We start from the raw sequence: 17,802 nt of genomic DNA, 5'->3' as shown, positions 1-17,802 counted from the left end.
TTGTGGCAATACAGCCCTCTAGATCGAGCCCCCATCTCGTCGACTGCCGGTCTCCTGATTTGAACAAAATATGTCATGTCATGTTTTGATATCAAAAGCACTGGCAACAAAATGCATACTCTATCATATCATATCCTACCCTTTCTCACTCGTCATTTCTCCCTCTCTCCCTCTCTCCCCTCTCCATATCTTCTTTCTTTCTTCTTCTCCTCTCTCTCTCTCTCTCTCTCTCTCTCTCTCTCTCTCTCTCTCTCTCTCATTCATTCTCTCTTTTTCTCTTATTTATCAGGAATAATCCACTCATATTGCAGTCTTGAAGCAGAGAAACACTTTTATTATGACCATACATAGTCCTGCTTCACAGTACAGTGTGTACTCCACAGTTATGACCTTCAAGGCATAAAACAGACCATTGTTAACATTACTTCATGACTTCTACCCCTATTTCAACAAAAATGCACCGATTCAGAAAGTGAAAAATAAAACATATAATACAGAACTTAAGCATGCAACACATTATAAATGAAAGAGAGTGAAACAGAGCTTACATTTTGTAAGGTATTTCATTGCTACATTGCGAGAATACTCATGTATAGACATGTATGAGTAATCCCCCTCCAAATGCCCATTTCATATTTCTTAATCGGTGGGGGTGGAAGGGGGGGGGGGGGTGGTAAAAAAAAAATTATACATGCAGTCACGCACATTGGGAAAATGTGAGATAACATACTGGTACGGTAATCAAATCGAAAGCCTCTTAGATCATCTTATCATCTGTTTGGAGCCATGCAGAAGAACATCTCATTTACAGAGAGATAATTCCTCTCTGACCCTACAGATTCATCAAACTTGACAATATAGCAATTAAAACTGTACTTTTCAAATGTTCTGTTTCTAGATTTGTCTGCTTTGATGTCAGGACAGACTACTCGTTTCAATCCAGCAAATAATAGAAACTTCCTCAGATAAAACCCATTTCATGTAGTTGGGAGAGGGCACTAGTTATAGTTGAAATCAGCCTAAGATTATTTACAAGTTGAGCAGCCTGATTATATATAATACTGATGACCAAATATAAAATGTTGAGAGATAAAATATAAAATTACTGGTAAAATGGTGAATTATAACCCATTGAAGACATATTCTATTTCATGTGTTTTAAATCCGTTTGGAAGCAAAGATCTCTGGCTTATTTCTCAACAATTTAACACAAAAATAAGGCTGTAACAGCTTTAATGTTTACACATACAAGAAATCCACATGATTTCAAAATAAAACGTTCATTACAAATGTCTATTTAAGACCACTCTACCCGACTAAAATTATGGCACTACTTACTACTTCATTACTGGATCCCACTATCTTCATATATGGAGCACATTGATTTTCCCCCTCAAGAATACAGTATTTCCCAAAGAAGATAGTCAGAGCACACTTCTATAGTTAGAGCCTTGATCAACCAGATAATGGTGTATACATACAGCCACAAAACATATATATATATACATGTATTCAGAGTGTTTCACTGGTTTCATACTCGTCAAATGTGAATAATAAGTTTTAAATTTCCGATACAATGATTGAACATACCGCGAATAGCAAGACAAATCTAAATAATATGATAACATGCAATATATAGAAAGTTTTACAAGCTTTGCTTAACATAAATGTTCACAAACTTGAGTTACTCATGAATGTGACTTCCACTGGGTTATCTCTTCAGCAGCCTCACTATAGTTAGCTATTAGCTGACATAGTATCATAAGCCCATGAACTCTAATCCAGTTTCATTATCACACCTCACTTTTACCAACCACACTAAAAGTGAACACGAACATAAAAAATGTACAAAATACAGTGGAATCATACTGGAAATAAAGTTAGCTTGATTAAAGCAGATTTGGATTAATCAAAAGGAAAGTATGACAAGGAATAATGCTAATAATTACAGTAATCACCATTTTAAAGCTTTTAAAGCTGAGTCCTCCAATGCTACAACCTCCCTTTAACAAGTTTATCACATTTGTTGTCTACAAAGACACTGCTGAAATTACACCCCTAGGACCCTTCTAGATATATATAACGTAGCGTTGATGTTTCTTGATTTGATAATACATACTTATATAAGAGATGAAATAAAAAACCAAGGTTTTTAAATCAATCAAGTCCAAGTCTCACCTAGACTGACAAAACCTGTGCAATTGATTACAAACAAAAAAGAATTACTGGTATGGAAAATGTAAAAAAAAACAATAGCACTTACAGCAATGTGTGCCGTAAATTTGCATACCAAATAATACTATTTGAAAACTAGGCATAATATATAACGTATGAAATAGCTGTTAAATAAATCTCCATTGCTACATCGTGCGAGATATTTTGAGATTAGCACATTGAACCATATCATAGATACTTGCATATTTATATCTCCAGGAGGTAGTTTGGGAAGCGCAAAAATAAAGAATGTAGCCAACTATTCAAACATAATCAATGTTTAAAATATCTACTGCAAACACTAAAAGTGTTAAGGGAAAGTCTAGCTCTTTTTTCTCTACTTTGCTTAGGTAGCATAGCTAAATATGATGGTACAGATAACACAAGTCATCTGAAATGCAAACTGCACTTTTGTTTCTTTCTTAAACTTAACCTTACGTTAAGTTTTTGATGTTAACGCCGCCGTCACCGGAAAAGCGGCGCCTATGTCTCACTTTTTTGCTATGCAGGCGAGACAAAATTGAATCTGAAATATCTTCAGGCTTTTTCTTGTATACCTGAAATTAATTTGAATAACTGTAGCAGCAAAGACAAGAAACATTATAAACAAGGGAATCAAGGTAATCAAGGGTAAGTTGTAGAAAAGGTCGAACTTTTCTTTTTTAACTCTATCTCTTTTATACGTTAATGAATCATCAAAAGAACATTCAGAATACTGATTAATATATACATGTATATTAGCTTAAATAATACAACGGTAGGCTTAAGGGAAAGACAAATCATCTTTGGACATGCAAATATTGCGTAAACTGTTGATTTCACTTCCGTGATTAATGCTGAGATTGGGACTTGTACCCGACTGCAAAACTTTGAGTAATTCTATTACTACAAAGAAATATTCTACCAGTTACTTAAATACAGATATATTTGAGGGAAGTGGTGAGAAATTCTCATCAAGAAGAATTGACAACTTTTTATAATGTATTACATACAATATTAGAATGGCAATACACACTGTTGCAAAAGAACACTATTGCATAATCTTACTATGAAATCATCTCACGAATGACTTATATTGTACTACGATTCTAACATTAGGGTAGAGCCAAAAAGAATACACATTAGTATGTCTTACTTTAGTTTATCGCCTGAATATAATGAATGATTATGGTGCATGCTGAATATACCAATTTACTGACACCAATGAAAGTAAAAGCTCGTATGTTTTGGATAGAAAATGAAAGTGACTATTGAATAACCAAAAAGTGCATATCATGGCCCTGTATAGCATCAACCAAAATCCCGCAGCCAACTAACAGAGTAGGGAGCTGCCTTGAGCTATACTACATGCTTACCATTGAGAAAAGGAAGAACCAATTAAAGACAGTTTGCCGAGTAAATAGAGAATACCATAATATAGAGAATCATATAAATAAGTGAAACTCACACACGAAACCAAGAATACAAATAAGTTATTTTTTGCCAATGTTTGAAGAGAAAATGTGTAATGGCTCAGTCATATACCCATCACACCAAAGAGACCCATGCAAGACAAACAACAGACAGTGCAGTAATAGTATATGTGTAAAGCGCTTAGAGACATTTGTATTAGGCGCTATATAAAAGCTAAATATCATTATTATTATTATTACACATATTACATTACCCTGAATGACAAAGAATCAGGCGGTTTGGAGGGAGACACGGTGGAGTCCGTCCGTCCGTCCGTCCATTCGGTGGTTGGTGTGACTGAGATATCATGAGCAAAGGAAGAATCATAATCAAACCAGTAGCGTACCTGGGACCTGTTTCACAAAGCCTTTTTTCAATGACAAATTACAAAATCAGTGACAAATCTGTTGATAACCAATCAGAACCAAGGATTTCAGTAGCTTATAACAGCTTGTCACTGATGACAAGTTCTGTGAAAGGCCCCCCTGGTGACTATCCTCTATAATACTGTATAACATGCAGACTAATAATATGCTTTCAGTGTATGATTGGATTTCTCAAGGTATTTGTCAGTTTGTTTGCATTAATGCTGTTCAAGATATCTTATATACTACATGATCAAGAAAACAGAATTACTTTGAGCTGTTTTTTTCCTCTGGAAGAAGTTCCCTTTAATACCAGGGAGGTGTTTCACAAAGATCAAACTTAACTCTAAGTTGGACTTACAAATTATGGAGAGCCATTTGCAGCCTTAAAATAAAATAAAATATATTCAAAAGCAAAATTCAAGTATTTTAGACTTTTTATAAATTCCACATCAAGAACATGAAATCTCCTTGATAATGGAAAATATGAATGAGTTGAAATCAAAATGTTATGCCTTTTAAAATAACTTTTACATAATATTTTCATAGATGCTAACGGCTATCCATAATTATTAAGTTCGACTTAGGATCTTTGTGAAACACTCTCCAGAACTGAGATTGGGCTTTATACAGGTGAGGGCTCTGTGGTGAGGGCTCTCTGGTGAGGGCTCTGATCAGAGCGGTATCAGTGGCGGGCTGACTTGTTGATCTTGTCATACACTTCTGGGAAAGCCCCTTCACACTTGAGATTCTTGCGTAGCTTGTCATAGAGAGAGTGATCAAACATCTCCCTGAACTCCTCCCGGGTCATGTAGCTGTCAGCATACAGCATCTGGAACCTGGATGGTGAGGCAAAAGAGAAAATAAAGAAGGAATAAACATAATTTCTTTAATGGGGATGATGTTGAAAACATGTAGTAATGACAGAAAGAGGATTGAAAATCACACTAAATAGTGATGATCCAATATACACAAACCCACAAACTTTAAATAATAAACTGGTGGACACCAGCTGCAATTGGTAAAAGATGGAAAGATGCCTCCAAATATTTCATTTTTTGAATAGTTGAGTATTAAGCCTTGGTACAGATAATAATAAATAAATAAATAGAATCTTCCTGTGCCACACTGTTTTTATCATGGGATAGATATACCCTAGGCTTATAGATTATCTAATAGTTTTCAGTGCAACATTAATCTATACAGGTGTGAAAAGAACTAATGAAGACAAGGAATGGATAACTTTGCAAAGCCATTGTTTTCCACAAAGCAATCCTTCCGTCAATTGGTGCCCATTGTTTTGTGCAAACTTGCATGCGTAGGAAACTGCACAGAGAGGTGAAATGTTAGTTGTACATTAATCCATTGCCATTAATCCATTAATCTGTATAAACCCCATGGGGAATATGAGAATTCAGTAGTCAATGGGTTAATAACTGGATAGATACAGGGTAGTCCCATATACATCTTTCTGTGTACAGTGCTTGTAACTTTACCAAGACTGGGCCAAATTTCTTATCATTTTGATGATTCCAGAACCTTGCAGTAGATCAACCTTTTTTGATCGATTCCACAGTGTTTATTTCACAATGCAATTGTATGACCAGGGGGATGTTTCACAAAGATCTTAAGTAGAACTTAACACTAAGTTGGACTTAAAAATTATGGACAGCCATTGGAGCCTTAAAATGAAATATATTCAAAAGCAGAAATTCAAGTATTATAGACTTTTTATAAATTCCACATCCAGAATATTAAATCTCCTTGATGATAGAAGATATGAATGATTTGAATCAACATTTTATGCCTTTCAAAATAACTTTTACAAAATATTTTCATAATTTTTAAGTCCAACTAAGAGATAAGTTCAACTTAAGATCTTTGTGAAACACCCCCCAGAACCGGTCTATACCTTTATCACCCTCCTCTCCCAGGCAGGCAGGAGACCACTTACCCATTAACCTTGCGGACATGCTCCTCCACCTTGCGTGTGGAATCTCTGAAATGAAAGTTAGGATTCTTTGGGTTGCCATAGGCTCCGATGTCCACAAAGAGTTCTTCTTGGTTGCCTAGAGGATGGACCATCCCAGGCAAGGCTGGTAGAACAAAGGGACACAGCCACAGAGGGTACATCTAAGGAGTGAAGTGACACAGGTAACAAAGCTTCTTAGATACCCATTGCCAAAGATAATAAAAGTAATCAACAAATAATACACAGCAGTGAGGGCATTAGTAAGAATTACCCACACTTGGTACCTTCAAAACAGTCCAAACACCCTTGGCTATCGCCTCAGGCATGTTACTGTTAGACTGTTCCAAAGGTACCTTGTGAGGGTAATTCTTAATAATGCCTGAACAAAATGATGTGTATTATTTGTTTTATAAAATGATGTTTTATAACATGATTTTACTAATGACCTGTCAGTAGCATTTGATAATGACCGGTCATTATGAAAATTACGTGTTAGGCAAAATGAATGCCTGGTCACGTGTACGCTCTCAACCAATCATTTGATTAGGATCCACGTCATCATCCTATAATAATTATTAATAATAACTGGGCTTTCTTTACCCTGGGCAACCACTCGAGTAGTCATGAGTCCTGCCCAATCTTATAAAGAGCTGATATTAAATCGCAACTCAATTGGAAGATGGGACCCTGCAATTATTACTACCCCAGCAGTTGCCAGGTACCCATTTACATCAGGGTAGATGATGGCAAATGTGGATTAATGTCCACAGGTTGGGACATGAACCCTCATCCCTTGGATTTAGAGTCAAGTGATTAAACCACTATACCATGACACCTCCACAATAAAGTGGACAATAGACACAACTATCTCTAAGCGCTTAACCATAAAAAAAATTAAAAATGCAATTAAATGCAACAAATACCAAAACTGACACTGACAATCTACATTGTGATAAAAAAGGCATTAATACACAATTAAAATCCATAGACTTTAAATGGGTATTTGAAAATTGGGCATACTTGTATAATACATGAAGTAACTCGCTGTTGAGAGAAATAATTAACTAATACATGATTATTTTATTAGATCATGATTTTGTTAGTTCTGCACCTGAACTTCGTAAAGATCTCCCTCCTCAATAATGCACGGCACCCTAAACAAATTTAAACATCTTCTCTCATTTCAAGAAACCATTCATTTATCATGTTACATCTATAAACTTTAAACTCTTACCCTGTAAGTGCAACCTCTATTTTAAACACCCTTCTTTTTATATGTAAACTTTTTGAAAGAAATGAATGCACAGTATTTTCTCACATGTCATTTCTCAATTTTGTCTTGAAAATTTAAAATGCACCGCTGCGCATATAATTGCATATGAAGATTCATCCGATTGCACAGTTTAAGATCTGTATTATAGTTAAACACAACATGGTAAACAGTCCTGGGAGTGTTTCACAAAGACTAAGATCGCCTATATGTTGGACTTAACTATGGCAGGCCTTTCATGCCACTGGTTGCTCTCACCATTGGTCTCTCAATTATGATCTTTAGATAATATTTTTTCCTTTAATAATGAACTATCAAAAAATGTAAATTCTGTAAAGAGTGACCATGATTTGAACGTCCCTTGAGAAACCAATGCCAGTAAATGATGAGAGAAAATAGAGTCCAAATTAAATTTGATCTTAGTCTTTGTGAAACACCCCCCCCCCCCCCCCCCCCTGCATGGTGATTAAAAACAACTTACCTCCATTTCATCATGGAAGCACATGAGGGAGCTCTTCATATCTTTGAGTGGTACCAGCATGTCCTGTACCACATGTTTCTTCTCATAGAGCTCTCTAATAATCTCCCCCTGAGTGAGCTTCAGTAGAGACACCTTAGGAGGGGTCAACCAGCCAAGAAGGTACCGGAAGATTGGATGGTTGCCAAAGGGCACGATGTCCTGTATGAAACACATCAAGGGTTAAAGAGAAAATTGAGTTCTGGGAAGAGGTGAAAAAGAATTTGTGAGCGTCATCATTGTTATTATGCAAGTGTGGAAGAAGATCAGATTAAAAATGTTCCCTGAAAAGCATGGCTCTTCAAATGCCTTAATATTATAAATATGGCATGTACATGTAACAGCATACAAATTGGGACGGATTTTTATGCCACATGTTTGTGTAGTCCCATATACCTCTTTCTGTGTACAGTGCTTGTATCTTTACCAAGACTGATCAAAATTTCTTATAATTTTGATAATTCCATAAGCTTGCAGTACACAACAATACTTATTTGCTAGATGATCAACCTTTGTTGATCGACTCCACACAGTTTCTTTCACAATGCAATCGCATGACTAATACTCAACTTTATCTTTAAGTGACACAAAGACGTAACTCCATATTTTGCAAAAATAAGTATTTGATATCAAAATATTCAGAAAAATGTGGGCTTTCCAGGAAACACAAAGACTTACGTTTGTAATTCCACCCAACATCCCATTGAAGTCAATGGCTAGTGAAACATAGACTCAACTCCGTAAGGCCCAAGTGCTCAGTGACACATAAATCCCTTTTTCTCAAAATGGCCAAAATGGAGTTACGTCTTTGTGTCACTGACCCCTCGACATAACAGGTACCGGTAATGGAAATAGTCAATTACAACGTATATAACAGCTAGTCATACATTCTATACAGTCATTCTTACATCCTAGCTACATGTATGTACCGGTAGTAGTGATTATGTATTCTTACTCTTTCAATTCATGGTTACAATGATGATGATTGATTGTCAGTTCGGCAAGATAATGTGAAGTTGGGATTTAATATCCTCTTTGTTTTTCTTTTTAGAAAGGACTGTTCATTACAAAACAGCTGATTGTATGCTTAGGTGATAATAGTTTCCAGTAATTTGGGGTGCCAAAAATGAGAATTACAGTTTGCTCACAAACTCAAAAGTTTGGAAAGAAAACCAATAGCAAAAACTATCAAATAAGGTTCATATAAAGCTGAGTTTGTGAAATTTTGAAGCTAAGATGAGACTAGAATTTCTTGTTAAGAAAAAAGAAGAAAAAACTAGGCAGAATGGCTCTGTACCCAGGAAACCGGCGCCCTTCATTATCTACACCTGTCTATAAGTACAGTCTCTCTCCCTTTAAATATCTTTCTCATCAACTCTCTAGGTGTTGAACTAACGCTGATATATATCATCAGATGAGTGCATACCTGAATTTCCCAGAAGATACTCCTAGAGTGACGATGATAATAATGCCTCAGAGGGATGTATTCTACAGCAGGACCTGTCTTCAGAAATGACTCAACATGCTTGAAGAACCAGGGCTTCCAGAAGTTCCCGATGGCATTGATCTGTTGTAAAAATATTTCACAAATCAGTCATACTTTGCATGTATATTAGAAAATCAATGAAGATATATATATCACTGAGTGAATTTCCCATGGCTTGCATGATACATATAGTTCAAGAATCGATTGCGGCCCTCCTCCCTTTTTAGGCGGCCTTCCAAAAATGGAAAAAGAGAGACAGAAGAAAAACAAGAAAAGAATGTAAAAGAGGAGAAGATAGAGGTGGAGAGAGAGAGAGAGAAATGCAGAACGCAAAACTTAAATTTACACATACAGATTACATTTTCGAACGAGTTGGCTCGACATGAGCCTAGGAAAACTGCGGAAAAAACAGTATGAAGAAAAAAGTTGATGGCATTTGGTTTCCATGCTATCTAATACATTACAGACCCGTTACTTAGAGTAGCAATTTTTATTTTATTAGTATATTTCTTTTTTCCCCCTTCTCTCTGTTTCTAAAGCTAAACAAATAAAATGATGAAATAGTGAAAATGTTCACTTTTCAGAATTTCTTACATTCCTCTTGATGTTTTAAATTTTTCTTTAAAATTCCTTGACACTTTCAAAATTCTGTATTTTTCTTATTAAAAAATAAGGCAATTGGAGACTCTCTCCTGGGCGGTCCGGATTGGTATGGTCTGCGGTCCGGATGCGGACCACAGTCCGGACTTTGAGAAGCCCTGGGTTACATGTAGACTCTGGCTGGAGAGAATGTTTGGATCAGAAATGTTTACTACTAAATCACCTTGGCTGGTTCAGCTTGGTCTGTCAACTGTCCTGTCATGATAACAGCTTTATCCTTAGAATACATCAATCCTTCAACAAACTCATTCTCTTGGGCCTCCTTAGAACATTTGGCAAACACGTTAGAGACGTCATCAAAGCAATGCACTGGCTTGTATTCCAGACGAACATACTGCTTAGCGGGTACGATCTTGATCTCAGCTGATACGAGGAAACCAAGAGTTCCATACGACCAGGGAACGGAGTAGAACAGCTCAGGGTTCTCATCCTAAAACACCAAAGAATATCAAAATCAATGCTTCAATATAGCTTTACAATACTAGCAGTGCATACCACGTACGCCATTAAATAACATAATCAGAATTATACTGCCCGTTATATTCATAGTACACTGTCTATTTCAAGTTCAAGTTCAAGTTCACTTTATTCAATACTTTCATTAAAAATATACAAGGAAAGCAAACATATAAAAGTTAGAATAAAATACATGTATCAATATATAACATGAGGATAACACAAGTGGAGAAGACATGATGGACAAGGGAAAAAACATTTTTAAACATGTACATTAATGAAAGTATTTGGAGACTAGACAGGAAGGCCGGGCCTTATGTAAAAGTCTGTCTCCAGTAATTGTATAAAAAACTAAATACATTATTTAAATTTTTTATTTGTTATAAAAAGGAAGGAAAAAAAAGGGGGGAAATTGCATTCACACATACACTCTCTCCCATACACACCAACACACACTTTTCTGTCTGATGAACATTAAGAATATAGGTTATTGCACTATTGAGTATTGTCTAACAGGTACAGTTTAAATTTTCTTTTAAAACTATTTAGTGATGGACTCAGTCGAATATCTATGGGTATGTCATTCCAAATTTTTGGACCCCTGAAAAAAATTGTATTTAGGGAAACTAGTGTCCTTACTCCTGGAATATGAAAATTATTTAAAATCCTGGTCTGGTGGCCATGAATATTCTTATTAAGTTGAAAATATTGTAAAATAGTATTTGGTAAAAGTTTTTTAAAGCATAGATACATAAAAATTGCACATTGATAAACATAAATATCGTTTACTTTTAAAAAATGTAGGTTGTAAAAAAGAGGTAAAGTATGAGCAAGGTATTGGCTGTGCGATATAATTCTTATAATTTTCTTTTGTAAAATTAAAAGCCTATTTGTATTTTGCATACTAGAGCATGCCCATACAAGAATACAATAATTTAAGTGGGGTAATATTAATGTATTATACAAAATTATCAATATTTCTGTAGGTAAAAATTTCAATTTATAAAATATACCAACATGTTTAGCCAATCTATTGCAGACGACACCAGTGTGTTCCTTCCAATTTAAAAATCATCAATTGTGACTCCTAAAAAAGTTAAATGTGTAACGTATTCAATAACTGATTCCTTAACTTTAACCTTTATTTGGGTAACATCAATGTTTTTTTTGGTAAAAATCATGAAGTGTGTTTTTTTAATATTGATTACAAGTTTATTTATATATAACCAATCAACCAGTTTAGCAAATTCTGCAATTTTCAACCGATCAATTCTCAATGTGCTTTGCAAATTAATAGATGTCATGAAATAACTGATTATTTAGTTGATATTTTAAGTAGATGTATTTGTAATCCTAGACATATCTTCAAAATTTATGCTACAATAGAGTTACCCTTTGCAATGTACTAAGTTAATCGAAAACAACAGACTAACTAATACGAGGAAAGTCAATTACTCTCAAAGTAGTATGTGTTATCCGCTGAGAGTCCAAAGGGTGTTAACTTAGTATGGAAAATTATACAAGTTAATTACACTCATTTGGCTTTGCCTTTCAGCAGAAAAATATTTACATGCACAGGATGAATTGCAGAGCACTGTACATGTAGGTATATAGCATTCAGGAGTGTCTCTATGCACTTACAAATGTAATGAATATACCGCACAAGAATGATAACAAGAACCGAGAGGAAGAAAGTTTGGCCTACCTTTGAGCACTGAGCCACGCTACCATCAGCCAAAACCAGTTCAAAGCTAACACAGACATGTTGAAAGAGACCATACTTGTGAGATGAGCTCTCTATACCAACACCCATGATTAATCCACCTGCAAAGATAAATAAGAAAAGAATTAAGATATCACATTGATGAAACTGAAAAAATATTTCATTCAAAAGGATTTAAAGCCCAAGTCCACTTCGAAAATAACTTACTTTCAATAGAAGCAGAAAATCAGACTAACCAATCAAAAAAAGTCTGAGCAAAATCGGATAACTAATAAGAAAGTTATGAATTTTTAATGACATTAAAAACTTTAAAAATCACTAGACAAATTGGCAACTCACTCATGAGTCTGTGACATCATGACCTCACTATCCACTAATTATTTTCTTTATATTGATGATATAAATTTCCTTTTTTTCTCCTTAAGAATCTTATTTCTTCACACCAGCATCAAAGTTAGATTAATAGTAATATGTTTTTTGTGTGGATGCACTAATATAGAGTAATTTTTTCCAGTTAAATCATGGAAAATGTGAATTTTGATAAACTATTTACATAAAAATCAATAATTATTATTATGCAATATTCAGAAAATAGTATAAATTCTTTAAAGTTCATAAAAGATTTTGTGAAATGTCATGCACGCGATATGATAAAAATTTTATAACCTGGGCAAAGGCATGGGGAAATCAAGTTTTGGGGAATAAAAAGGGAAGTTAATGGGATTAAACCATATAGAGCAATTGATAAATGGTGAGGACATGACGTCACAAACTGATAACCATCTTGGCAATTTGTGTTGTGATTCTCATTGTTCCATAGTTTTACATACTTTTTCAAAAATTCACAACTTTCTTATTAGTTAGGTATCCCATTTTGCTCAAAACTTTTTTTGATTGGTTTGTCTGATTTTCCTGCTTTTATTGAAAGTAAGTTATTTTTCGAGTGGACTTGTCCTTTAAGCTTTCACAACTCACAAGCTCTCTACACAGGAGCATGTATCATCAAAGGACTACTTTTATCATATTATGTACAAATCTGTATGTTTTCTTTTGCACATAAAATGTCACAAATTTAGCTTTTGTCAAAATAATCACCTTCATCATTATGTCCTTCAGAATTTTGCATGTATACAATATTTGTGACCTGTATACAGGTTTTTGTTTAAGTCAATAAAAACGTGGCATAAATTTACTAAATATAAACCAGTCAGATAAGGTAGTAAAGTTTCCTTCAAACTTTTAAAACTTTACAGTTTACAGCAGGCTGTAGCGTGCAAAGAAAGAAAACTCTGAAAAGCGTTTTACAGGGTCCATTGCTCTTCCATAATGCTCTAAAAAAAGATTAGCCCATGACACGTATCCCTATTGTTAGCACTGTCGACTTAGGATCTACATGATTATGGTTATGATCATGTTGTTGTATAAATTACAAAGAAAAGTTTATCTTCACAAGGAACCCCCCCCCCCCCCCCCCCTCACTTCTCTGTCTGTCTGTCTCTCTCTCTCTCTCTGACTCTCTCTCTCTCTCTCTCTCTCTCTATTCATTATCTTTTCCCCCTTCCTTCCTCAATAGAACAATCCAGGACTTCAGTCAAGATGAATTCATGTTTGAAATATATTGTACCTCATCCTAATTATGACAGTTCTTCTAAAATCAAGTCTTGTCATGACTTATAGGGACGTGGGGGCCTACTTTGATTGACATTCAAGATGATAAAAGTTCACACAATGTTCATTGACCTCTATGAACTATTTTTTACAAAACAGGTATGGTGATTTGATGCAAAAGAGTGTACCAAGTGTCAATGAGGGATTTTAGAGATAAGAGTATTTGCTACTTAAATGATAGCATTGAAGTATTTGCATGTTTAAGATATCACACAACTGTCAGCCTAGAAAAAAAAATCTATTTACACAGTATGGAATGTGCATTCAATAAAATGAAAAATTATCAGCCTCTGATGTCAAAATCATTTTGAGATTCGCCACTCCCTACTCAGGTGAAATAATGGGTACCTAGATTCATTGAATGGTATTAATGCACCAAGTTTTAGTTTTGATTTGTCAAGCCGATCATACACCAATTTTTAAAAACTACTGTTTTTGTTTTTGTTCGGTAATGTTTAAAAAAAATTGCCTACATTGTAATAAGATTGTATGAGGTCAACTTAAGAGTGTAATATGGAGCTGGTGGTTATATTTTGTACGTTTTTTTTCAAGTACAGGCGAATAAACATGAGAAGAAAAAGAGAAGAAAAAAAGAAGAAAAAAAATAAAAACTAATTTTTTGACTAATTAATGTCCTAATTAAATACAAACAATGAATGTTCATGAGTTCAATAGTGCGAATATTTTCATCAGTTGAATAGAGCGGTAATATTTCAACGAATGAAAATATTCGCACTATTTAACAAATGAAAAACATTCATTATTTGTTTTATATAACAATACAGGTAGTATATAACCCCAAATGCACGCTCAATGACGTACATGTAATCGTTCAATACATCATTTATTGAATATCATTGGCCAACAATCCTCCAATCCCCAACTGACAAGGATCTACTTTTTTAATAGATGTAATGATATCTTATCATTCCAACTAGCCACTGGGTCAACAACAAGAGGCCATGACTTCAAGATTGTCAAACAATGTTTCAACATACATGTAAGACTTAGGCAGTAGAGTTTATCATTTCTCAATAATTACCATTACCATTACCTTTCATGTCTGTACCTTACTTATCGCACTTTGTATAAATGTATCATGTATGTATTTCATCTTTTGCACAAGCTGCGCCTTGAGCATTTGACTGTCAAGTGGATTTGGCGCCTTATAAATCCTATGTATTATTATTATTATTAATAAGGAGTGTAAATAATTGGAATGCCCTGCCTAAGGAAGTAGTCAATGCTAACACCATTAACCAATTCAAGTCATCCCTAGAAAGGTATTGGAGAAACAATCCAATTAAGTTCGAACCATACTTGAGATGGGACGCAACAGTAACTCAGTAAAGGGGGACAAATAAGCTTAGCTTCCAGTCTCTACACCGAAGTATACCCAAGAAAACCTACCAACTGTGAGATCATCGAGCTCTGGAAGGACAGGGAGCGTCCAGCCGAGAGGGTTAAGCATGGCCGTGATCTGACCCATGGTGGCTAGAGGTTCAACCTTCATTGTCTGACGCTCAGTATCTATATCTAGAATATCCACCAGGTTAATGAAGATCTTGCGATGAGTCAGTTTGTACTTGCCAACCCTAAGGCTGATTGTTTGCCATCCAGGACGACCGGTGCACATCAGCTGCTGGCTCTTATCTGACTTCCATTTCTTTACCTGAAGAAAAAAAGATGAAATTTAATTTCTAAAAAACATGTGGTTCATGAAAGCTCCTTTTAAGATTGATGATCATTCTACTTTGAGGATGTATCAACTAAGGCAGGGTTCTATGACTGTCCAGATGTGATTTCTATGAAAGCTATAGATCCCTTTATTGTCTTAAGGTCCGAAAAGATGGATGTCATTTGCCTTCTTCTTCTTCTTCCAATTTGAGTACAAACATTGTAGATCTACCTGTTGACAGAGTATTATCATACTATACTCCCGGTCCCCTCACTCAGGGTCTCAGTGTTATTTAGAGTTGCCTCCTTTTGAAAACACCCCCTAAGTCCGGCGTGTAAAACGGGCTTTTGTGTACTACGAGCCGGATTTTAGTGCGTGAAATGTACCCCTTTACCAGAAATTTTGGTAACACGCATGGTATCCCTCCGATCACAGAGTGGGGGGGGGGGGGACTATACTGGGATGTGTGCAGGTGGACCACTAGTACACCGGGGTTTCCCCTACTCGTATACGAATAGTGCAGTGAGTGGGTTCTTAACGTGCATATGTAGTTACTCTTCTCTACACGGGGCTTCCATTTAACATCCTATCCTAGGGACGAAGTGTTTTCAACTTATAGCCTGTGACTGTGTCTATGAACAATGGAGAGGCACGTTAACACACAATGCAGGTTTCAGTCATCCGCCTAACCATGGAAGAATCCTGAATCGATGAACAGGCTTAGAGTTAGACCTACAACATGTATTAAAGTAAAGTAAAGTAAAGTCGGTGAGATTCAAAGCCGGGATCTTTAGTTCGACATGCAGGCAGACGCGTGATGCTTAGCCTTTACCGACTGAATCAACTCGCCTCCTAATCCTATTTGGTCTAGAATCTGTGTACAATATGATTATTGGAAAGCCAGGCACGACTCAAACGTTGCTCAATTTTGTTTCAGACTATCTTCTCCTTAATTCTACAGTAATCTAATAATGACACTTGTAATTGTATTAGTCTGTGAAAACAATTATTATAATCTAGGCCCAGGCACAGAAATAACGTCTGGACTCTGGTATGGCCTGGGTCATTTTTAAATAAAACTAGTCTAGTCTAGCTTGTCTATCAAGCCTGCTGATCTAGACTTAATCTCTAACATGAGTAACACTCCCTTTTCCATGCTTACCTGCGATTGAATATCTTGGACCCGTTCTGCATGTAACTTGGGAGCACTGCTCATCCTGAAAACAACCCAGTTGCGCATGAAATAGTAAACATCATAAACAGCTGAGAGTGGGAGCAAAAACAAACACACGAAGATCCACCTTTGTTTCACAATCACATATTCAATTCCCTTGAATTGAATGAGAAAAAGTACACTTATCACGGGTAAGGCGGCTAAACCTGACATAAGAACGTTAAAACTGAGTTCGGTATCCATGGTAGAGCCTCTAGATCTACAGATATTACAATCAAACTTTCAAAGCATGAAAATGTTCAGGTTCAAACAACCAGACGTAGCGATGTCTGGCCTGATGAGGGTTGTCACCGTACCGTACCGGTCGACTGAGCTGAGCTTAAACTGACTCATCTACCTGACATGGCTAGACCGTTACCGTAGACGACTGTAAGAGCTAGCTAGATGCACTGGCTTGCGCTACAATCGAGGGGCGTCGGTTGATCGGGCGCAGGCTGCACGCACGTGGGGCGTGGCTCGGCGAGGTCGCGGAGCTGTGCATCGCATCAAATTACGATCGAAAGATCCACTGTACGGTATTCTTGAGATGACGTATCACATTGGAAAAAAACTGTTGTTGGTAGATTTCACTAAAATTATTTTAATAATTTGATTTACTTGGCCAAGGGGTTTAGCTTGTTCCAAAGTTTTACCAAAGCATGAAAAAATGCTTTCTTATCATATGTTTACACTTCTTTAACCATGACTTAATAAAATGTTTTTTACAAAATTTGTAGGAAATTCAATACCCTTTCAGACAGTAGCGTTTTAATGAGGGAACATTTGGGGGGGGGGGGGGGGGGTCAGAATAAAATCCGCATCACCACCACCAAGAATGTATAATTCAGGGGCGAGCCGACGCAGCGTCTTCCAAAATGGGGGGGGGGGGGGGGCAACAACAAAAAATGGCACTTTTTGGGAAAAAAAAGGGCACCTACAAAGGGAAACGTGAAGAAAAACATACACCAATTTTAGACATTGGTATATACCAGGCGCGCGGATCCAGGATTTCTTAGGGGAGGGGGCCCCAACTTTTTTTTTTTTGCTCACGTAAATTTGAAAAACGCGCCGGCTAAAAATTCGCTCAGTGGGGGGGGGGGGGGGGGGGGGGGGGGGTAGTGAGCACAT

General features: G+C 36.1%; 1 protein-coding gene across 1 annotated transcript; it reads right to left on the bottom strand.

Annotated features, from left to right (window-relative positions):
* Positions 1 to 4,549: 4,549 nt before the first annotated feature.
* Positions 4,550 to 17,181, bottom strand: LOC587262 (delta(24)-sterol reductase). Its single transcript, XM_787001.5, has 8 exons — positions 16,624 to 17,181; positions 15,194 to 15,455; positions 12,098 to 12,216; positions 10,100 to 10,366; positions 9,217 to 9,357; positions 7,755 to 7,952; positions 5,986 to 6,164; positions 4,550 to 4,870 (listed from the first exon to the last, which is right to left on the bottom strand). Exons 1-8 carry the CDS (start codon positions 16,876 to 16,878, stop codon positions 4,717 to 4,719), a joined length of 1,575 nt encoding a protein of 524 aa, XP_792094.3. The 5' UTR covers positions 16,879 to 17,181; the 3' UTR covers positions 4,550 to 4,716.
* Between the last annotated feature and the right edge of the window lie 621 nt (positions 17,182 to 17,802).

Source organism: Strongylocentrotus purpuratus, unplaced genomic scaffold (assembly GCF_000002235.5).
Source record: "Strongylocentrotus purpuratus isolate Spur 01 unplaced genomic scaffold, Spur_5.0 spur5_scaffold_3, whole genome shotgun sequence".
Taxonomy (NCBI): Eukaryota; Metazoa; Echinodermata; class Echinoidea; order Camarodonta; family Strongylocentrotidae; genus Strongylocentrotus; species Strongylocentrotus purpuratus.
The sequence above is the reverse complement of the archived record's forward strand: the minus strand, read 5'-3'. Positions and strand labels throughout refer to the sequence as shown.